Source organism: Bactrocera dorsalis, chromosome 5 (genome assembly GCF_023373825.1).
Source record: "Bactrocera dorsalis isolate Fly_Bdor chromosome 5, ASM2337382v1, whole genome shotgun sequence".
NCBI lineage: Eukaryota > Metazoa > Arthropoda > Insecta > Diptera > Tephritidae > Bactrocera > Bactrocera dorsalis.
Window position 1 is genome coordinate 2,904,539 of NC_064307.1, and position 24,261 is coordinate 2,928,799.

The 24,261-nt window shown below is 39.6% G+C and overlaps 1 protein-coding gene across 2 annotated transcripts; it reads right to left on the reverse strand.

Annotated features, from left to right (window-relative positions):
- Positions 1 to 646: 646 nt before the first annotated feature.
- LOC105232696 (laminin subunit alpha) lies at positions 647 to 23,664 on the reverse strand. 2 transcript variants are annotated; one of them, XM_011214477.4, is made up of 15 exons: positions 23,112 to 23,664; positions 21,546 to 21,692; positions 12,588 to 13,212; positions 12,320 to 12,529; positions 11,970 to 12,242; positions 11,764 to 11,901; positions 11,216 to 11,488; positions 10,302 to 11,154; positions 9,969 to 10,235; positions 9,509 to 9,899; positions 9,161 to 9,444; positions 8,653 to 8,878; positions 3,004 to 8,600; positions 2,696 to 2,913; positions 647 to 2,637 (listed from the first exon to the last, which is right to left on the reverse strand). In XM_011214477.4, the coding sequence occupies exons 1-15, from the start codon at positions 23,361 to 23,363 to the stop codon at positions 1,016 to 1,018; spliced, it is 11,376 nt and encodes a 3,791-aa protein (XP_011212779.2). In that variant the 5' UTR covers positions 23,364 to 23,664; the 3' UTR covers positions 647 to 1,015. The 2 variants fall into 2 exon arrangements, with proteins under 2 accessions (XP_011212779.2, XP_049313456.1); XM_049457499.1 differs by lacking the exons at positions 11,216 to 11,488; positions 11,764 to 11,901; positions 11,970 to 12,242.
- Positions 23,665 to 24,261: the final 597 nt, after the last annotated feature.

Genomic DNA, 24,261 nt, shown 5'->3' on the forward strand with positions numbered 1-24,261 from the left:
GATATGTGGGCGGGGCAGAGGAGCAGTGAGTTTTTTCACGGATAGATCGAAGCTCAAGGAGAAGATTAAAATTGGAGTCTTCTGTCGAGAGCACTCAATCGACTCTTGTTTCAGACTGCCAGCCCACTGCAGTATCTTTCTAGCAAAAAGGGCAGCTATAAGGTAGCAGGAGTGGTACTTCAACGAAGTGCGACTGCTTTTAGAAAGGCATCCAGCATCCAGTCCAATATCCGATCTGATATTCAGGCCTTGAACTCGCCAATAGTGAACTTAAAGGTAGGTACGGATAGCAATAGCATCAAGGTATTTTCATATTAAGCTTCTCACTGTGGCTGGCCACGCACTAAGATTTAAACACCTTGGTTGCCATACTTCTTCCGAACCCGGCGAACTGGCTGGTGAAGATATTGATCAGTTCAATAAGTCTGTGGCTGGGCCTCGGCGCTTTGCAGATAAACGGCAGTATTTTTGATCCCTACTTAAAAGTTCTGAGCATCACAACGGCCAAGCGTCTAGCAGTCCAAGTGGGATTATTCGTGGCGGAGCTAATATAATATACTCGTATATCTGAAAATCGTGAATGTAATTCCTCAGCCTTAAAAAAAATTACTTAGATTTCTCTAATAAAATGAGAATCACTACAAAATTTTTGCATATACAAATTGAGACTTTATTAAAAATTATTTATCGGATTTTACATAAAAAAGAAGAAAAGATTGAATAGATAAGTTCGAAAAATTTAATAGAAATATAGCGGACCTTGTTCTTTATGAAACAGGCGCAAGAATAATATAAAATAGCAAGGTAAGTAATAGACTACGTGAAAGCAAGAAAATAAAAGTATAAAGAAAATTAAAAAATTATAAAACAGAATAGTCAAAATCAAAACAGTTTGCTGTTAGAAATCGCACAAGCCATCGAGGTAAAGGCATCGTGGGCATACAGCAACTTTCGGTCGTCAACATTTTTGTTCGTTTTTGCTTTGTTGCTTTTGTTATTATTAGAAATAATCTGACTAATTAAGCGGGCAGGCGCCTTGCCAGATATCGCCATGTATCATCTTCGGTGTGATGCGTACCGCCTTCTTGTTCACCTGGACATTGCGTATGCAACCCTTGAAGGTTTTCTTCGTCTTCAAGCCTGGCGCCTTATTGAAGGCAATATGACCGCCCAAGAAGAGCGGACGATTTGTCTTTGTCAAAGTTGAACCATCTGAGCCAACACCCGGATGCGTGCTGATGTAATCCACCGAAATCGTAATGACGAATTTCGATTTTACCGCTTGCACATTACGCCACTTGCCGTCACAATAACTACCGTTATCGGGTAATGTATAATTGGTGGTGACAATGTTTTTAGAATCAGACTTAACGGTGAACACTAGACTATTGTCGATCAACTCCAGGATCATATAGGCGTTTTTGCCATGCACAGAGAAGAGCAGACCATCCGGCTCACGTGGACGAATATCGAAATTGATGTTGAAATCAGTGCCGACGGTGAAGCGTTCGAAAAGCTTCACGTAGCTCGCCTGTTTGCTGAAGAAGAAACCTTGTTCGACTTCTGTTGAGCAGGGCACTGTGTGATATGCTTCCGGTTCCTTCTTCAGATTTACATCATTCAGCCGTAGGTCTTTCAGACAACCATTGTAGAAGGGTTGATCTTCTGCAACATAATGGATTCTGTCGAAAACTTCGGCCTCCCAAAGTTTCGGCACGCCGCCAAGGTAGAGTCCCATGTTTCGCACATTCAACTCATAACTATCATCCACCGTTTCAGTTAATGAGTCCACTTCAATTTGATCGATGAAGAGGCTAATCGTATGGTGTTTGCGTGTTATTTTCACATTATGCCATTCATCGTCGTTCACTTCCGCTGTGCTGGCGACATTCACCGTCTGATCTCCAATTTGCACTTTATGATGCAATTTACCCTCCCACAGATATATTGCAATATAGTTCGATTGCTGTTTAATGCCCGCATAGAATAGCAAGCCGACGGGGTAGGCAGTCTTGAAATTCAGACTAATATCGTATTGCTTGCGGAGCTTCGTTGGCGGCGATATTTCTAGACGCTGCTCACGCAATGCATAAAAGCGGTAGCCAGCGTCATCGTAATCGACATCGAAGTTTGGATTTGTGGGCAGTTTGCAGCGCGGATCTTCTGGCATATTTTGTGGCGGCAGTGGATGCACTGGACCAGCTATTGGTTGCAACGGTTCTTCTGGTTTCGAATCGAGTTCGGATTCAGGTTCTGGTATTGGCTTAATGTTTTCTTCTTGTTCCCTTTCCCGTTCCCGCTCTTTTTCTCGCTCTCTCTCTCGTTCTATTTCGCGTTCTTTCTCACGTTCAATTTCTCGTTCTCGCTCTTGCTCTCTTTCTCGTTCTCGCTGTCGCTCCTGTTCCAATTCTTGTTCTCGTGTGTCAACGATTGGCGGACTCTGCGTAGGTGGCTCTTTCGTTGATTTTGTCGTAGTGCTAGCTGTTGTAACCACTACAGCTGGACGTGATGTCGTTGTAGTAGTAACCGGCGCGAAAGGCGCCAAGGGTACTGCAAAGTTACCCGGATACTCTGGCTCAGGTAATAGCTCGTTCGCACCTTCTGGGAAGAACAATGGTATTGCTGCCACATCATAAGCTGTACGGAGCAAGCATTAGTTTTCTTTTCAGACTATAAGTTAAGCACCATAACTTACCTAAAATATCTGTTGGACAATTATTGATATTGCCTTTACGTTTCTCAGCGCTGTCGGCGAAATTGACTATCTCACCGTTGATGGTCACATCACTAATACAGCCCACAAAGTACGCCATGGTAGGCAGTGCATTTCGCACGGGTCTATAATTATCGGGTAATCCCGCGAAGAATATATCACCTGCTTGGATGTTTAGCGCTTCCGGTGTGTAGGGTAAACTAAAAAGAAAAGCCCCAAAAATTATTAAGTACGGTTTAAAATTGAGACTTACATCACTTTTTGCTTGTTATTATCCAAACAGTACTTACCGCTTATCTTCCGTGTCGTCTATGGACAAACGTAACTGATCGCCGTCATGCTGCACGGTGACCACATGTTCCTCACCATCGTTCAAGCGTTTCATATCCGACACAACCTCAGCGCCCATACTACGCAAGGTTAAATATCCATCGTTTAAGGTGAGACCTATATTCGCGCTCTGATCATGATTGGCGCCATAGAAGATCAGAGCATCGCGTTGACGGGTCTTGAACTTCAGATTAACATTCAACTTATTATTGGACGTGACATTGGCTTTACGCAAGAAACCATATTCGTTGGGCGGATATGCCAACACAGTCGAGAATTTCTTCGGGCAGCCAGGTTTAACACCATGTGCGTGCACATTATTGCCCAGATCCACCTTGGTACCCGAAATCGACACCTCATCAATGCATCCATCAAAGTTATGCTCAGTAACCACCGAATGATTACGCTTGCCGGGGAAACCACCAAAGAACAGGCGCTTGGGTATTGGATTGAATTCAGTGGGACCGGTTGGTAAGTCTTCTTGTGCCAACATCATGTCGTCTACCTTCAACTGACCACGTCTGCCATCACGTTCGGCTACTACACGATGCCATTTGTCGTCGTTGTAAAGATCTTGTGTACCCGCCGACATAACGTTATCGCCCAGTTTATAACGGAAGAACACTAATCCGTTCACAAGCTCCACCGACATAAATTGATCATTGCGTCCATAGTAGAATAGCAGACCGTCTTTGGAGTCTTTCGAAGCCTTGAAACTGAATTGTATGCTGGAACGCGCACGCAGATTATATGGCGAGGCTTTAAGTGCTACGTAACCGTTGCCGTTAAAACGATAACCCGTTGGTGGTATCTCTTCGGTTAACAATTTATTACGCGGTTGAGCGCCTTGGTTGTTCTCCAAACCGAAAACGAAGTTCCACAAACCGGCATGTTCATCGCCTATGCGCAGATCTTCGATTTCACCCTCAAAGGCGTTGCTCTGTATGTCATGTGGTGGCGTAAAGTCGGCTGGTGGTGGCAGACCGCCCACGAACAAGCGACTATTGCGATCAACATTAAACACATTATTGGCGCCTAGCAATGGTTGTTCCTTCTTATGCTCCACCACAGTGCCATTCTCTAATTCTTCGCGTATGATCAGTTTTGCATTTGAACCAGTGCGGTCTACAATTGCCTGATACCAATTACCGTCGGCAACATACTTTTCATTTGTAATACGCTCAGGTCCATTGCCCACATCCATGGTCAAGATTGGATAGCCATTTACGATCTCTACAGCCATGAAGTCCTCATTGTCTTTATTGGCGGGTGTGCTGCCAGCCGACGAGGTTCTATTATGATTGCCCAAGTACATTAAGAAACCATTGGGTTTCTCGGTCTTAAAGTATGCTGAAGCTTTAGTTTTGGTGGCCAAAAGTGGCGTGGTCTCGGGTGTTTTCAGTTCCAAAACGGTACCTGGCGAGAAGCGTACGCCCACTTTAATGGCATTGGCAATTTGGCGTGCAGTTTCAATTTGTCGTTTCAAGTTCTCAATATCTTCACCCAATAACTGGCCGATCTCTTCGACATTTGCCTGCTCTTGTTCGATAATTTGCGCCAATTCATTCAGCTGTGGTATGGTGTCTTCCACGGTGTCTAATTGTGAGCGCACTTGTGAGACATCTTTTGTCGTGGCATCAATGTCTCTTGATATATTTCGTGCCTTCTCCAACTCCTTCTCGCTTTGTGCACCGACAGGACGCAATACATCGAGGACATCTTCAATTATGTTCAGCGCTTCGGTAGCATTCTGATTGGCGTTATTCCACAGATCATGTTGCGTTTCCACTGGCAATTGTTGCAATGCAATATTTATTTCCTCCAGACGTTTCTCGGTATTTTTATTCAAATTCGATATATTTTCTACTTTCGAAGCGGAAACGTTCAAGCGTGGCTCCAACTCACTTTGCACCTTATTCAAGGCACCACGCGCATTTTGTAACAACTCACCGGAGTCCTTGTCAGCGCGTCCAGCACGATCTTCGATGCCATCAGTGATCTCCGTGGCGTTACCGGCAGCGAATTTGGCTTCTTTAGTAAATTGTTGTGCTGAAGTAACTGCATCTACAATGCCACTGTAAGCGGTAGCCGCCTTTATTGCTGGCTCTGCATTAGCTGTCATGTGGGCGTATTGATCAGTGAGGTCGTGAGCGCGTGAGCTCAATTCATCAGCACGTCGTATGGCCTGTGCAGCTAATTCCGTCACCTCGCTGTTCTCCTTTTCCATCTCCGGGAAATCTTCATCGACATTTTTATTTATATCTCTCAAATCGGAGAGTACACTCGAGAGCTGATTGATTCTCTTGTCGATATCAATTAGCGCCAAGTCAATATTCACAAAGTATTTGCCAGCTTCTTCAATATGCTTGTCAGCTTCCTTTTGTTGATCAGAAACAGTATCGAATTTGGAATTTTCAAAGGCGGCCTTATTCAAATTGTTCAAGCGATCTACTAAGATGGCGTTTTCTGTAGCATTACCACTCCAGTAGTATAGGTCTTCGAGTTTGTCACTTAAATCCCCTATATCGTCCTTCAGCAAGGTCAGTGCATCATTTTGATTCTTAATTGGCGCCACAAGTATATCAATCTCGGTGTAGAGCTCATTAGATTTGTTCAAGACTTGTTGAGTGGGTTTAGTGTCAATTGTCGTCTCATTCAGATCTTTTAATATGCGTTGCGCTTCCTCTAAAGCGGCATCGATTTTTGTGCTTGCTGCCGTTTCTAGGTTCTTTGAGAGAGCATCCACTGAGTTTATAGCATCTTGGGCCTCTAAAGCACTCGCCTTGGCCTTTTCGCGCAAATCGGTTGCATTCACTATAAGTTCACTGGCAATTTGAGGGCTTTCTAAAGCATTGCTCAAACTAAAGTTCACCTGTTTACCGTAAATCTTTGCGCCCGATTCTATTTCAGCGACCAAAGAGCGCGCCGGGTCCAAATTGATGCGTTTCGGGTCCAGATTTTGCACTTCTGGTGCGATTTTATCAGCCAATTCATCGTAGTAGTTCAATTTTTGGCTGGTGAAGAAGGCTAACGCAACAGATTGGAACTCTTCCACCACTGGATCGATCTGATAGCGCAGCCGATCGGTCACATCCAACAGAGCGTCGTGACAGGAGTCACATTGGAAGCAGCCTTCGTCCTTAATGAGCACCCAACGATTTGGACAAGCATCACAACGATCACCGATAACACCTGGCAAACATTCACACTGTCCCGTAAACGGATTGCAGCCAAAGCCACGCGAATAACCCTGATTGCAACGACAAGGTTGGCAACCCTCATTTGTATAATTCCAATGATCTACAGCGCAGTGGTCGCATTGACGGCCCGTCACACCTGGCTTGCAACTACACTTTCCAGTATGTGCATCGCACTGTGTCGAGTTGGAGGCTACACCACAGTCGCAAGCACGACAGCCCAGTCCTGAGTCATAGCCATAATGATCAGGCTTACACTGGTCGCAACGCTCGCCGATCACATTGTCATGGCAACGACATTTACCCTCATAAGGATCACACTCGGATGTGCCCAACTCTTCGCAATCACAGCTTTGACAATTCTTCAAATTTACCGCATCACCATAAAAGCCAGGTTTGCAAAGGTTGCACGCCACGCCAGAGGTATTATTCAAGCACAGTAGACACTCACCGGTTATAGTATCACACGAACCCGGTTCGGCGGGGTTGATATTACCTGAACATTCACAAGGTTTACAATAATCGCCTGCTTTTTCAGGCTCGCCGTAGTAACCATTAGCACACGCTTCACAACGTGGTCCTGTATATCCCGGTTTGCACTCACAATGTATCTCATCACCAGATTCGGAGATCTCACAGCTAGTCGCAAAGTTATTGCTCTCATAAGGCAGTGGACAAGCACAAATCATACAATCATGTGGTGAACCATATGTCGCGTTACCATAGTAACCCTCCTCACAGAGCTCACAGTGTTCACCAGTCGTTGAATGTTGACAATCTTTGCAAATGCCTGTTGCACAATCACATGTTTGTGCGTGACCGTTGCACTCGCAAGGTATGCAGTAACCGCCATAAGGACCGTTAGAGTCGCGATAATAGCCCGGCGCACAATCTTCACAAGACAAACCAGTGTAACCAGGTGGACAGTTACAACGTTCTACGGGCAATAATTGATACTCGCCTATGTTATCTTCATCCTCATCGGCTAGCGTCAAATATGTATCGGATAAGTATGAAATAAATGTTTGCTCCCAGTAATTGGCACGTATGAAGATCATCTTGAGATCACGCAAGGCCATCATAAAGTCAGCACGTGTTACAGGTTTGCCATCGTGTGTTTGGAAATTGGACTCAACCATTTGCACTCGATTTCTGAATGCCTGATTGCTCGAAGGTTGTTCATAACTTTGGTGTACCAACAAATGATCTTTACTCAGCAGAACTACATCGGGTGCGAGCAATGGTTTGCCAGACAAGCCAGTAGTGTAGTACAAAGAATAAGCGAGCTCTCCGCCATAAGCAGAGATGTGACTATTTTGATTCATTAGATAATCAAGTACGCCGAAATAGACAACTTCCTCAATCTCTACGTCATTAACTTCGTGGAATGAGAAATCTGCCTTCAATGTGGTCTCATTTACCATTAGCTCGTCTTGTGGTATATCCCAAATTTGGAAATCAATAGTATTCTCACCAAAGTGCGCTGAATTCAAAGTGATATTTTTCAGCAAGCTCAAATTGTAAATACGCAGGTAGGCACTCTCGCAACGTGTCGTCCGACCAAAGCAGAAGCAAGACGTACAACCATCCGGATTGCTTTCCTGCAAGTTGTATGTGCCCTCTTGACACTGCTCACAATCGCGACCCACAACGTTGCTCTTACAGAAACAACTGCCATCGACTTTATCGCAAATTTCCGCCAGAGTTCCAGCCGTATTACAGGTACAATGATCGCAACGTGGAAAATCGTAGTAACCATTCGAACACATATCACAAGAACGACCCTCAATATGTTGACGACACTCGCACGAACCATTGAACATGTCACACTGTTGATTACCATTAGCAATACCCAAATAATTACAATTACAATCTTCACAACCGATTATCTGATGGAAGCCATATGTATTGGGCACGCACTTTTCGCACATCTCGCCCATCACATTCGGCGGGCAAACGCATTCGCCCGTGTTCGGTTCGCACATGGCAGTGCTGGGGCAGTCACAAGGCTTACATTCAGGGAAACCATAGAAACCGGTGCGACAAGCATTACACTGGCGACCGATCACATTCGACTTGCACTGACATTGACCGCCAAAGGGATGACACTCAAAGCTGATTGAACCTTCGTAGTTACAGTTGCAAGGTAAGGCGCCAATATTGTGCTCGGATGTCAATGAAAATACGGCCTTCTTGCAGAACTCGGATGCGTTGTGTGTGATGTGGAAGTGATCTTGGCCGCACTCCTTGATGAACTCCTTGGTCTGGTCGAACAATTCTTCCACGAGCAGATCTTCATTATACTGATTTATTGGCACAATTACTAAATAGTCCAGCCAGACTCCTTGTGGGCGCGAGTTCTGTAGGAGAGTAAAGATGACTATATATTGATTAAAAAGTTAAATTACATACCGTTAACGTAAATTTAAAGTCATCTTCAATATCGAACCACCAATCTTCGCCGGTAGGATGTATAACACCACGACAGCCCGAGCTGGATGGACAATGGCTAATATCGAATTTGCCGCTGTATTGATTTTTGGCAGTGGTAAGCGTGTAGAGTACGTTGTATTTTGGATGATGCGGCTGATAGTATTTGACCAAAATGACGTAGCGGCCGGGTTCGCCTACCTTCGATCTGCAAATGAAATAAAGTTTTAATGTGGCAATGTAGAAGGGTTAGATTTACAGTAAAGAGCGGTAGTACTTCGTTAAATGGAGAGTTTGAATATGAGAAAAGAACAGCTGATAATTGTATTCACTCGACCTTCAATAAAGAACTAGAGATTTCCAATCTTTCAGCATTCTTCGGTCAAGCAACTTTTCTTTTCAAGGATAGACCTATATTCACGTCTTACTCCACTCCGAGTATTTTTCGAAGTTCTCACTAATATACTTGTATACCATATTATCTACTCACTCAATAACAATTGTACTTGTATCTCCCTTATTATCCAAATATACCAGCTTAACACGTTCATCCAGCGCGGCATAAGGGGGTTTATTTTCGGCAATACGATCTTCATGATCAGTTTCGAATTCAATTTTCTTCGAGTCGGGCACGGAGCGGAATTTCGGTGCGGCACATTGATTATTGTGTGTGACGCAAACGGGACTGGGCTCGATGTAATCTATGGACCACTTATCGACTGGAATAGCGGTAACAGATATTATTGCAACACGTCCAATATCATCATAGTCAGTCTAGAAAGAAAGTTATTATTACATTTCAATTTTCTTAAAATACTTAAATAAAACAATAACCTACAGTAACAATGACTGGTTTTTGGTCATCCTTGGAAATGTAGAATGCTTTCTCGCGACTATAGTCATCGATTATTGGCGTGCGGCAAGCCATTGAGTAGAGACAGGGATACAAAGTTGTTGTACCATAATCCTTTTCATTATCGCCCAAACTTAATTTGACGAAGAAGGGTTCGGGAAACTCGCGAGTACTGACATAATCGATAACAAATATGTAACGTCCACTGTGCGGTACATCGACCATGTAGTTCAATTGGCGCTGTGTGTCGCTGATGACTGGTATATCACCCACATGACCGATAATGGCCAAATGGTCAGGATCGGCGTAGACTTCGGTAGGCATGTTTGGTTTATCATTAGCGCCGGCAATAAATGGCGTCGTGGATGGTTGGAAGCTGTAAATTAAAATACATATTCAAAAAGTAAATAATTATTTTTTTACGAAACTATATTATTGAACTCACTCATTGACGGAGGCATATTTATAATGACGACAAAGCTCCATATTGCCCAATTCGCAGGGATTCGTGATTTTGCGTGTTAGAATGGATGCTTCGTAGTATGCCGCTGGCAGTAGCACGAAATAATCGAGCATAACATTCTTGTTCGCCTTGGTTGTGAAGGTGTAACGAGAGCCCGGGTCCAAAACAACTGGTGAGGGCTTATTGCCTTTCACACCGGAGACTGTAACGAACTGCGGAGACGTCGTTGGACGCAAAAGCACTTTGACACTAAAATATGTGGAATAAATAAACAATATACATAAGACGGTAAGAATTTATCAAGACTGTACACACCTCTGATCTACTTCGAGTGGATTTTCCGATTGTATGAGTATGCTCGCCGTAACATTGTATGAGTTTTGATTCACATAACGTATAACGATGCGATACAGCGAGGACTTTTTCACCATAAACTCATTACGTACTTCATTTTGTATATCATTGAAGACGGCATAACCTTTGCTGCTGAAGCCGGGGAACACATTCTCGTCGTATTGATAGCGCACCTGTGCACCCGATGGTTGTGAGCCTTCCTCGTATTCATATTGGAATTGATGCAATGTGGGGAAGTAATGTGTTGTCAGTGGTTGTGTGCAACCACGTCCCGTTACACGTGGATGACATTTACATTGACCTGAGGACTTGTCACACTCGCTGTGCTCCGAACCGCCCACATCACAACTGCAGTCCTTACAACCAAACAGCGATGAGCCATCCAAATCATAAGTACCGTCTTTACATTCTCTGCAAGTGCGTCCTTGTGTATGTGGCTTGCATGTACATTGGCCCGTCTTCGAGAGGCAAGTATCCAATGCAGCAATAGTACCATCGGTCCAACAATCGCACACTTCACAACCGTCCGGATTGCTGATATTCAAATTCCAATAGAGCGGCTTACATTCATTACAAATGCGGCCCGTTACGCGTTCCTTACACTGACACAACTCACCGACCGGCACTGAACCGCAGCCGGCAAACTTGTCAATGACACCTGCGGGATCACAATTACAATCCTCACAACTGGGGAAGTTATAAAAGCCCTCTTTGCAGGAGTCACACAGTTTGCCGCCGAAGTTCTGGTAACACGAACATTGTCCGTCCGCATTACAGGTGACACCCTCCGAACCGTGCACGTCGCAATTGCAAGCTGTATGTGAATGGGATATAAAATACTTATTGCTTTAAGTGCGTGCTCTAAAAATACTTACGTAAACACTCCGGATAGCTGTAGTAACCGGCGCTGCAAAGCGTGCATTGTTTGCCAGCGAAGTTTGGTAAACAGTTACATTTGCCCGTATTGTCACAGGTGATGGCCGTGCTGCCTTGTGTGGAGCAGTTACATGGCTTGCAAGCGGGATAGTCATAGAAGCCAGGAAGACACATGTCACAACGTGGTCCGCCGAATCCTTCGCGGCAAATACATTGACCCGACTCTTTATTACAGATTTCCGCTTCTGTGCCTTGTATGTCGCAGTCGCAGTCTGGTTAAGAAAAAGGAAATAGAATACCAATGTTAAAGTAGTTGTTGTTATAGCGACAGAAGCCAGGGTCAGGGACCGTTCCAGACGTAGACCCGACAGTCACGGGAACGGTTTAACATCAGTCGTCACTTTTCTTCTGAACCATCTTCTCATGGCATTCCAATATTTTTTGTTTACTAAATCGAACAAATCCCTGTATTGCCAACATTGCTGCCTGCTCCAAGGCTATATATGTTGGCCCCATTTATTGACTTTGTGTAATATCCAATACTCACATTGGCACTTGGGATAATTGTAGTAGCCGTCCTTGCAATGTTCACACCTCTCTCCACCAAAACTGCTCAGACATTTGCACTGGCCACTTTCCACATCGCAATCATTACTGATCGAGCCGATCTTATTACACTGGCAAGCTGAAAATATACACAATTTAATCAATTAATAATTAGAGAAGACTTGACCAAGAAAATGGATTCCGTACCTTTGCACTCCGGGAAGGCGTAGAAACCTTCAGCGCACTGCTTACAATAATGACCAGCGAAGTTGATCTTGCACGGACATTCACCGTTGATCGCCTCACAGTGATAACCGTCGGTACCATTCAAGTTACACTCGCACTCACGGCAGTTCGGATAGCCATAATAACCATAGGCGCAAGAGTCACAGTTTGGCGGTTGGAACGCCTTGCGGCATTCGCAACGACCAGTGCCCTCCTCGCAGTGGCCGGTATAGTAGACATCGTCACAATTGCAAGCTACAATTTAAGGTTTTTTATGTTAATATGGTCCAAAATATAAGAGGCTATGTCAAAACAGGACTTTCTCTACTTACGTTGACAGACGTCGGTCTCGTTCCAGGATTTGTTGAACGGACGATAGAATTTGCCCTTACATTTGTTGCAGTTAATGCCCTCAGTATTGTGTTGGCAATTCTTACACACGCCACCACCATCGTAGCGTCCGTGAATATCCAGCGACAAGCCTTTGCGATCGATCTCCTCATCGTAGTCGCATTCGTTCGTGTGACCGTGACAGTTGCAAGCTGCAATAAAAATATAAAGTTCGTAACCAGCTTTACTTCATAATCCATTACCACTTACGTTCGCATTCGAAGGGACGTGCATTGGTGTTCTGGCGCCATTTCTTCTGTTCGAAGCCCGGACAACATTCGTTACACTGTATGCCGCAAGTGCGATGCTGGCAACGACAGGCCAAAATACGCACTGGACTTTTCGGGTCTTTTACATCGCAAGTATCCGCGTGACCATTGCACATACAACGACCGCCAATCGAGATATCTTTGATGGAATAGAAGTAACGACGCGTAACTGTCGGATCCTGTCGTGCTACCGACATCAAATGGCCAAGTAAATTCTTCGTACGCAGCAAGCGTATGCGCACATTTGTGGCACGTGTCCACTCTTGCAACACGGTTGAGTTGAAATAGTTCGAGGCCGAGGGACGATCATTCAACAACATGACTGGTATTTCACCATTCTCTAGTGGCACAATACGCGAGAACTCAGTTGAGCAAATGACATCGTCATCACGTGTGATGGGCTTGTAGGAATCCTTGCCGAAGTAGGTGATACAATCGTGCACCGAATCGGAGAAATGCATCCACGGGGTCCATGACTTACCATAATCGGTAGATTTTTCCAATGTCCATAGACCAGGACGTGGCGAGTTACCCATACGTATGAAAAGATAGGCCACATGGAATTCCTGTTGACGAAGAATTCAGAAAATATAGTATGTATGTACAAATGTATAAAAAGGAAGTTGAGTAAATAAATTGCTGTATCTACACGTGGTCATATCCGGCGGCAACAAAGCAACTGATATACACAGTTGAACAAGATCGCCAATCAAATTGCATACTTCCAGGCGCAAGTCTTTGTTTTGCTCACAATATTATGAGCTACGTTCGGTCAAGTCATCAAGTTTGTGGAATTCACAATAAACCAGTATTCAGTTTTTATAACAGTTTTTTTTAAAAAGAAACTCTAACGATAATTATCTATCCATTTTATACCGATAAATATCTCTATCCATTTTGTACCCACTTCCTGAAAAGATATCATCAATCCTAATATTTGTGTTTTCGGAGAAATTCAGTTAAATCAGATGAATCTTAAATGTGGTGAATGCTTGGATAAAATCGAAAATTCTAAAAAAAGTTCTTCTAATAGTGACAATAGCTCTTCATGGAAGCAGAAGCCCGATCATGGCACAGGGCTGTGTATAAAATCAAAATAAGTCCATCTTAACTCTGAAACCATGAAATACCACAAAATATTATACGAGTATATGGTAAACGATTAAAAATTCAATCCCTTATATATCCTATTTACATTTTTTGAATATTTATGGAAGTAACTCACACAGCCACAGATGACAATATTCATGGCTATTTGACATAAAATATTTTTGTTGTCCGCATGCCCATAACCATTTAAATTCTCTAAATTAATTTGCAGAGAAGCAATTCAACTGTACATATACATACATATATACACTTGTGTTTGCGATAACCCATCAGTGCAAACTTGAGTAAATAAATAATAAAACTTATGAATCATTCGTAGGTCTGATTGTATTAAAAGAGGTACAGTTCGTAACTAGTTATTGACTATATCAAGAAAAATATATTTTTTTTAAGTGAACTGATTGTTATGGATTAAATGCTGGACTTTTTATAATTTTTATTCTTTAAGATCATGCGCACTGGAATAAACTTAGCGATACTGAAGGGACAATAAACCAAACTGAGGCTCACTCTAAATAAAAGTATATTGTACCTTAGGAAATTATATCGAAAAAAATTGAAGAAGATCGCTATAAAAGCCATCCATTAGACATATGGTGACAATTTTTCAGAAAAATTATAAAAATACGAGCTCTCATCCTGTATGCTAAATTCGTGGAAATGTACCAATAAATTTTTAGCATCTCCAATACAGATGGCAAGCGCGACCAAGCAGCCGATTTTCCGATATTTGCATGAGATGAATAACTTGGACTTAGATATTATGCATATGGCATACATATGTCTGTATGTATATATGTATGTAAGCAAATCCAGTAACAGTAAATCGTGCGGTGGTATTTAGAGCGGATCGGCGAAACTTGGCCAAGAAAAATATTATCAGCTAAGTGTGAGTACAAAATTTTGAACAAAGAATATAAAGAAAGAGTTTACTCGTAAATGAAATGGAAAGTTAACAAATGCACTCCTTTAAAAAAAAAATGATAAAATACGTATATATAGACATACATATCCAGGTATAAAGTGAGCTTTAAGATACAAATGTGTGAACATTTGTTATGAACGAGCCTTAATAGTTTTTATTTGATTGACATGACATCTGTCAAATATATTCAATAACATTACAGTCATTGAATAAACATCATATTTTTCCATTGTGCTGAAAATATCAAATTTTGTACCGAAAATCATAATTTGCGAAAAGCAAATAAAGAATAGTTTCTCCACCAAAGAAATATAGCAAAAAAAAGATGGTAAAATATTAGGAAAGATTTCACTGTGATTGAAGGCAGTCTAGTTAACTGGCTAGTATAGATTGTTCGATTCGCCACTTTCCAACGAGAATTCTAAAATGTGGTGAATAAAACTTGGCAATGTGTTGAATTATTACACAAGTATGCACAGACAGCAAATAGAGTAATAACGATACATTAAAGTTACCAATAAGCCTACGATGAATACTATGAAAATTTTAAGAACATCAAGACTAGACTCTATGCATACTAATATGCACATCTGTATGTACCTTGAACTAGAAAACTGCAATGACTTCATTTCAATTTATGCAAATATAGCATTTGCATTGCAGTCACGTATAAATATCCCATCCACATGAGTATGTTCATACTCATTATGTACATATATACATATGTATGTACATGTACAGGGTATCCAAATATTCTACGGATTTTTTCTAAATATTTCTCGCGGTGTGTATATTTAATTTTTGTAGCGCCAAATAAGCTTAACGCACTCCAACTTCACACACAATTCATTTCAATAAACAAATAATTGTCTGTCATTCTGCTTATTTTAGCAGCCAAAGCTTGACGGCAGAATGAAATAAGAATTAGAAAATGCTGAGAACGATGAGATCACTGGCACACTCCAGTCGAACAGTGACACTGAGCAATATCGATCCAGCTACTCAACGCCAAAAACAATAATAACATAGAATATGAATAAGAAGCTAAAAAATTGCACATAAAGGGTGTATATTTAGGTCGCTCATTTTCTTTTCATAACTTTTTAAGTTATATCTTGTTCGGGTTTTAATATTTTCAATTTCTTTAGTGCAAATGTAAGAAACTGGTTAAGTAACTAAAAAGCATCAATTAAAATATTTCGAAGGCATGATAATGCTTTATACAGGTCTCGGTTCTTCTCGTTAAAAGAATTTTTTTTTATATATTTTCCAAAAACTAGTAAATTGTGAGCTAAAATTAAAACAAAATAAAATTACTTCAAACTACTTATAATTGTTCGAAATTAATATCAAACTTTCTGCCCCAACAAATCCTTCAAGTAACGCGATTACGCGATAACTAATAACTAATTTAATCAATTTTTCCAAAAAAAGTTTTTTAAATCCTAAATAACACGCTTTATACCAAATATACATAGACACATACAAATTTATATGCAAAGTAAACAAATTTTAGGTTTTATATGAAGCATGAGCAATCAGCATAATATACATAAATACACACCTAAACATACACTTTGTCATGTATAAGTAAGAACATAGCCATATATATTTTCAGCATATATGTACATATGCATGTATACACATTCGCGTATGTAATTCCATTTGAACTTGTTGTGGAAAGTATTTTTAATGCTGAAAGCTACTCAAATGCTCTGTAAGCATTTTTCGCATATCCGATTGCAAAAAAGTGGCGATTAGCGAACAAACACAAAAAATTAAACAAAAGCAAAAAATGAAACAAAACCCAAAAATAAACACGCTCTCAGGCAATTGAGCTGAGCGTTTTGCTTTTTTCATTTTTGCAGCAATTAAAATGAGCCATAAAGATATGCATTTAGCCTGTTAATTCTTCATTTGATCTGCGCTGGATCGCAATTAAAGCTGTTGCATGAGATAAGCGCTGCTGCAAGCCTTTGGCGGATGTGTAGCCAAGTGCATGCGCACCCATACACACACATGTATGTACGAAAGCTATGCCAGTTCATCTGAGAACATGTTTGCATTTATGAATATGTGCATAAATATAATATGTGTGCGTGTGTGTGAGTGAGTGTGTTTCCGCACTTCAATGCTAATAACCGCTTGTGTTGGCGTTAAAAATTATTTTATATCATCCATTCTGCTATCTTGTTGCAGTTTAACGCGTCTGTGGCATGCCACATGATCAATGTTGAGTCTACTTGGAATGCATAAATATTTACATACCGCTGCATGTAGCGTTATGTTGTCTTGGATGAACCCCATTGGGAAAATAGCGAAATTTGTGAACTAATATTTCTTCAGTTAAAGTGGAAAGAGTTGAACGTTGGGCTCAACACTTTTATTTTCGCTAATACCAATAGAATTTTTACAACTTGATTCGAACCAAGTATTTAGTGTAAAAAAAAACTAAATACGATCTACAAGCCTTATATAAACAGATTTAAAAACATCATTATTGAACTCAGATACTGTATACTTTCAGTTAGTAAGTACTGCCTTCGAAAATTCTCCGGGATGAAGTTTGAATAAACGTTTGTGATACGAATTTCTTACTGGGCGTATACGCGATTTTTTACATTTACACTATGAAACATAATATATTAAACTTTATGCGCTTATTAGGAAAAATACGATAAAAAGTGTAAGAAAGTGTGAAAAAGGAAGCTGACTCAATGCTCCCGAAACCTAAATATTCGGTATCCGTTAAGAGCTTTTTTAAGAAAAATAAAAGCACCATTAACTCAAAAGAAAATAAAATTTCAAAATCGTTAATTTTTTTATCAATTCAGGTAACAATTTGACTTCTACCGAATTTTTCGACAAAAATTTCTTGAGAGCATTGTTAATGACTTTTGTCTGTACTCATAGCAAAAACAAAAATCAAATAGTTTAGTTTTGCTACATAGTGTACGTATACAACACAAAAAATAGTAAGTTTAGTTATGAGTTTAAAGCGTTTGACCAAAATACACATGTATGTATGTATATATATATACTTATAATACTTCATTAATTTTGCCTGGCGACAGTGACCAAGGCTCGCAAGACCCGCGATAACGGACAAACTCATGGTCACTCATTTATGTAATCAAATGTGTTTGCGTATTAGTGGGCAAATGTTGATGTTTATGCGAGCACAAACCATAAATAGCAATTATAAATGCTCGTTAAAATCTGAATTTATATACATATATGTATATACATATATACATATGTACATATGTATATTAGGTTCATAAATGTGTTTGTTTGTATACATACGTAAGTTTACGCGTTTTTGTACTTTAGAAAGGATATCCGTTGTTCCGCCATTTTTTAAGCAATAGCAAAATCATATGTGCGTGGAAGGTATTCGAGCTTGTGGGAGGGTTTTGCTTTTAAGTTCCACAAAATTTATTTTTATTTTGGGGAAATGGAATAAAATAGTCAGTTGTGGAACATGTGTACAATGAAATTATATTTATTATCTCCATACCCCAATTACATACATACATACGTACATATGTATGTGGGATATGTGAATCGGAAATTTTGCCTGAAGTATAACTGAAGAATAATTTAAGCTGTGGTCTCACGATAGTCGCGTCTATGTAAAGAAATCAGTATCCAGTCAAAGACTGTCAACTCAGCAGTATTTTTCCACTATAAAATAAACTATTCACATTTTGCCCACGCAGGTGTTTTTGTTGAAATGATTTACGCCTGTTGCTATTCGGTCTAGTTCACTTTTAGCCAGAAAATTACAGTTGCAAATTCGTACTTTTCCTGCCTAGTTTTTATTTGAGTACAGGGTTTATAGAGATTCATGCTGTCAGCCAATGAAACACAGCGAATCTTATGTGCTGCTTACACCATTTCCGTTTGTAAGCGATAAGAGCGGCTACTAAGGCTACTGATGAAGATTTTATACGAGTATAAGTATATTTATGCTCATATGTACTGTGGCTCTAAGCCAAAATCTGTTGTTTTATAAAGTTTATTTGTAAAATTATTATAACCAACGCATTTAAAAAAACTAAGGATGTTTGTTATAAAGTAATATCAGGTTAATATTTGAAAAAAAAAAATCTCGAAAGTGGAGATTTTTCAGTTTGGCAAACGTTTTGTTTACTGACGCAAGTAAATTTAACGTTTCTGTGTTGGATAGAAAACCAATTTGTTGGAAGGAGCAAAATGTGGAACTAATACTGAGGAACCTAAGGCCACAGTCATACGTGGCAAAGCATGAGTTGCGGTATGGGACACATTTGCAGCGGCTGAATCGGGATCATTGCATTTAATTGAAAGGATAATTGATCTAAATGCTTACGTTGATATTTTAAAATCAATGCATGGACCAACTTTCTTTAGGTGCTGACTTTAAATTTAAGTAAATACCGATTTTATAATATTACAAGCTATCCATCTTTAAAATCAAAACTACCAATATACATATGTATGTTTGTGTGAAATATAAAAACGTCTCTAAAATACTTCAAGAAAGTTAAACTTTAAATCGATTTAGTAATATTCTCATATTGCCGCATTTTTCTAATCCAAATCAAAGCTCACAATTCGTTATAAACTATTGACCTCTTCTGAAACAAGAACAAGCTGATAAGAAGGGTATAAATGCCTGCAATGAGTTCAGCTCTTGTTGATACAAAGACACACATTTTTAACATGTGCGTATAACTGTATGTGAGTTTGAAAGTTGAAAGATTTCATTGCTTATCAACTGGCACTTCCTTCGACAGAAACCACTCGACTTGAGAAAACTTATAAGACTTCATTTAAACACCACATTTGTGTGAGTAGAAAGAGTAAATAGGACAGATTAAAATGCGGCATACACAATGCTTTAAAAGAACGCAAAACAGAAAGTGCCATGTATACGCACACAGATACACTTACATACATGGGTATATTAGTTGATTATTAGAGCCTTGTAGGAAATGAAATCATTTCTTATTCTTAATAGAATGACTTGAAGTGTCATTATACAGGAACTATGAGGAACAACTCGACCAATTTCAACCACGTTTGGTGCTTGACATTCTTATCTGACTTTGCGAAAATGGACGAATCTGCAACCTTGTCGAGAAGTTAGATTAGTTAAGGAATGTTGAAAGCATCATTTCTGCCTCTATTCATATAAAGAGACTTTGATAAGTGAAAACTCCTTACTGACAATTTTAGTAATTTCGGAATCCTAAACAGCTTCAATTCTCAGGATATAAATTATTATTTCTTTTGAAGAGTAGTCATGACTCTGTTTAATTATTCATTAAAGGTACACTATTTCTATGTGATCGAATCAAAATTATAGGAAAATTGAATTGGGTGTGTTTTAAACATTTATGAAGAAGTGATTCATAGATGTATATGTCCATATTTAGTATGTAGAAGCTAACTGAGTCTGTTCTCCAAAGTACTCTTCCATAATCACACTCTTTTCTTATCTACAAATCCATTTCCGACACAACCATCCATACTCCAACATTAAATATATACGATTTGAATTTCCTAAGTGGACACCACAGAAAATATTGTGGCAAACAACAAAGTCGAAGCAAGCATAACGGAAGCGTGTTGGTGTGCGTATGCTTGTATAAGTATAACTTATGCTTATCACAATCTGGCGGAGATGTCAGCACAATGAACTTATTTAATGTATTTATTTCTTCTTTCCAGCACCAAATATTTTAAAATATTAAAATAAAATAAAAATGTGTGTTGGGAGGGAAGTTGCAGCCTTTTACTGACCCCGGTTGATAACCTCAACATTTATTCTAAAGCATTTGAGATCTTAATAAAATAACTACTTATGAACCCCGAGCCGAAAGTTGTGTTTTAAAGCAAACGCGGTGCTGGCACTTTTTGCACTCATTACCGCTTTTTCAAAAAATTTTGCTTTCTCAGCAGGTTTTCACTGCCGTTTACCAGGAAAATACACAAACAAACACATGTCTATATGTTTGTATGCTTTATATCTTCAAGATGCACCTTCAAATCAAGTTACTCCGTATCTTGTGACAGTCTGACATTTAATCACCGAGCAGAACAGGCCACAGCAGACCGGTAAATATGCGGACCAGCGCACAAGTTAACGGAAATTCGATGCGTCTGTGGCGAGCGTTAAGCATTTTGTTGGCTACTCTACTCACACTTTGACTTTTTCCATAAGTTTATGCTTAAAATGCATTTATTTTGACTTGACTTCACTTTCTGCTTTCTTGTGGTCCTTTAGAACTTGTCTTCTGGCGATGACGTTAAAAAACAATAATCAAGTAAATAAAAATATAAAAGTGTTTTTGTTGGTATTGAAAAAGGTCAGCCCAAAGCAGAACCAGAAAGTGGACTAATTTTTATGACCCGCCTATACGGGTTGCGTAGCACTCGCTACAAGTCACATGCGTGGCACTGGCCATATGTGCCCACATGCAAGCATATATTTAGTAGAAATCATTACCATCAGCTGCCTCAACGTTTAGCCACCGCATATTCCGCATTCTTAAGCGGCTTACACTGGCTTTTTTATGTACTGGCTGCTATCTCGCAACGCGCCTTCAGGGCTGCATCTTTTCTTATTCCCTACATCTTTTATTTGTTATTTTGATTTTATCGTGATTTTTTCCCCGTGGCTTTGTCAGCTCGTCGCGTGCGTGATTGTGCATTTCAAATGAGCAGCATGAATACCAAAATGTTTTGCTTTTTTCTTACTTTTTGAAAAAATATTCTAAATTTTTTCGTTTTTTATCATTGTATTGCTCTTCTCTACCACATTGTGGTTTTGTTGTTGCCACCATATGCTTTATTTACATTGCTGCAAACACTTACCTGTCCGAAATCGATGGTCAGATTGACTTCATTGTATTTCATGCCACGGGAGAGTGGAGGACTCTGCCACCATGCCTCGGTGCCGTCAATAGCGTACTCGGCAGCATGATTCTTTTCTGGTATGCTGGGATCACAATAGTCACAAACCTGAAATGGACGATGGAATCAAATATTGTTTAAGATTTTGTATAAATTCGGGGATTCATAGTCAGGGTTATAAATATATTGAATTCCTACAACTAAAGTATTTTTATTTAATTTATAATTAAAAAGTAACGCCGAAGACCGTATAAAGTGTGTATATAAATGATCAGCGTGACGAGCTGGCTCGATTTAGTTCTTGTCTGACTACGCGAACTAGTCCCTCAGGTTTTAAGATATCGTCCTGAAATTTTTCACACATTCTTTTTTCATCAAGAAACGGCTCATTTATCCGAACCGCCATCTCTATAGTATGTAGTATGTGCCATAGAGGCTGTTCGATTAAAATCAAGAAAAAGATCTATTCATACCCTTTAATGTTATAAAGAATGCACCTGGGAAGGATATTCCTCTTGCAACCGAAGTTTTGTAAAAATTAATTAAAAACCACTGTGAGCGAGTTTATTTTACCTTCAAATAAGCTTTTCCGGCAGATTTATGTGGATTCAACGTAAATACAACTTAACCCTTATTTTTGAACTCAAAATTTGTTTTCGAATCCATCTAATTTGATTATTTTCCTAATTTTCGTGGAAATTTGCTCATCTTCACTCCTTCTTTTCGTCTCACAACTGTAGTATTGGAATTTCTTAACATTATTTAATCATAAAAATATGAATTCTATAAATTTTTTTCGATTTTTGAAAACATAAATTAAAGCAATATTGTGTTTTTTATCTACTGGGAACAATTTTGCTTTTAGCTGCAAATAATTTTTCCAGCAGATGTACACAAGATACATAAAATTTTTTGTATTTTGAACAAAAATAGCCTGGAAATAATTTTTGAGTTCAACACATGTTGCTAATATGTATGTATGTTTGATATTTTTTCTCCGACTTTTTCAACTTTTTATGCGCTCAAGTAGATATTTTTGCTGCTAGCAAACGGCTTAGACAAACAAAAACGCAAAATTTAATTTGCTTAGCCATTAGATCAGCAGCAACTAAGTAAGATAAAAAAATTAAATCAACACACAAATGCGCTCATCAAGATAAATAGCCGCCAAGTAAATGTTTGTATATACGAGCTAAGTATTAAGCAATTAATCTAAGAAGAATTTGAAAATTTTGTGGCTCGAAAAATTCCAGTATACACAAAAAAGTAATAATTATGCAATATACATAATAGCTTCTTTCTTAAAAATAGTTTTCAAATTCTTTTACATTTAATATATGTATATTTTTATAACACACTATATTTCCACCACACGTCCCTAACACCCACTTCCGGTCTAAAAATTCTAACCAAAAAAATTTACAAATACATGCGAACGAGTTCAAATCAAACACAAAACACAGTATAAATCACAGCACTTTATTATATCTCTCTCTGTCTCTCCCTCTCTATTCCGCTCATCCTTACCTGCCCTTGAATAACCGAATAATCGATGTGATCATTCTCCGTATTAGCGCCAACCAATTTACAATACAATTCCGGTCCATCAGTGCCCACACCACAAGTAGCCGAGGCATAAACCTGACGTCCTGTAGCCAAATTGAAGTACGGTGGTGTGAGTTCGGCCAACACCAGGCTGCCACAGCCAGCGACGAGCAGTGCACAGAGAAGTGCCACACCCACGCTGCCGCCGCTACGCCACCATTGTGGCTGCGCCATATTACAGTTTAGTTTATAATCGTTTAATTGTTGTTGTTAAATTAATCCTTTCGTTGAGACTGTTGCACCAACTCACACACACATACAAGCACCGCTAAGCGGAAATCCTTTCTTTAATGCACAAATTAATTTGATTTCCTTTCCTTTTCTAGTGCTCTCATGCAATTTCACTTTTTAGACATTTTTTTCTAGCACAATTTTTTCACTTTTCACTTTTTTTTTTCTTCACTTTTCACTTTATTTATTGGAGCCCATCCATTTATCCAACCGTCTGGATGGCCCTTCCGCGAGCAACTGAATTCAAATTTCAAAAATTTTTTCCTTCTGACTTCGGCGTGAAGTCAATCGGCGACGGCTATACGATCGTGTAGATCAGTTCGTATGCGTTAATGTGTGTGTGCGTGTGAATTGCTTATTTTCTATGTGTGTGAGTGTGAATGTGGCGGCCTGTGCGTACAGCATATATGCTTATCGGCAATCTCAGCTGTTTATGACTGGCAACGGACAGCGCACATGCATGCATTGCTGCAACACGCAACACGCAGTCGGCTGGATGAGGAAAGGGAAGAGGCTACAAGTCAAGCTGATATTGCTGCATAAAAAATTATGTTGCTGATAAGAGCTGCTTCATGTGATGTCTTTACTTTGTGTTGCATGTTTGTTTGTATGTACATATGTATGTGTGCACATTTGTATGTTTATAGGAAAATAGATGTTTATGTGTGTCGAATAAATCTTTTATTACTATTCTATATTATGTGTATGTACAATATGTATATAGGAAGATAACGTAATATTTATTTGTTGTAATGGCGATAAGCGAGGGAATTTAAAATACATAACCTGCAGAAAGCTTTTTTTTTCAATAATATTTTTTTTATATTCGTACTTTCAGTTA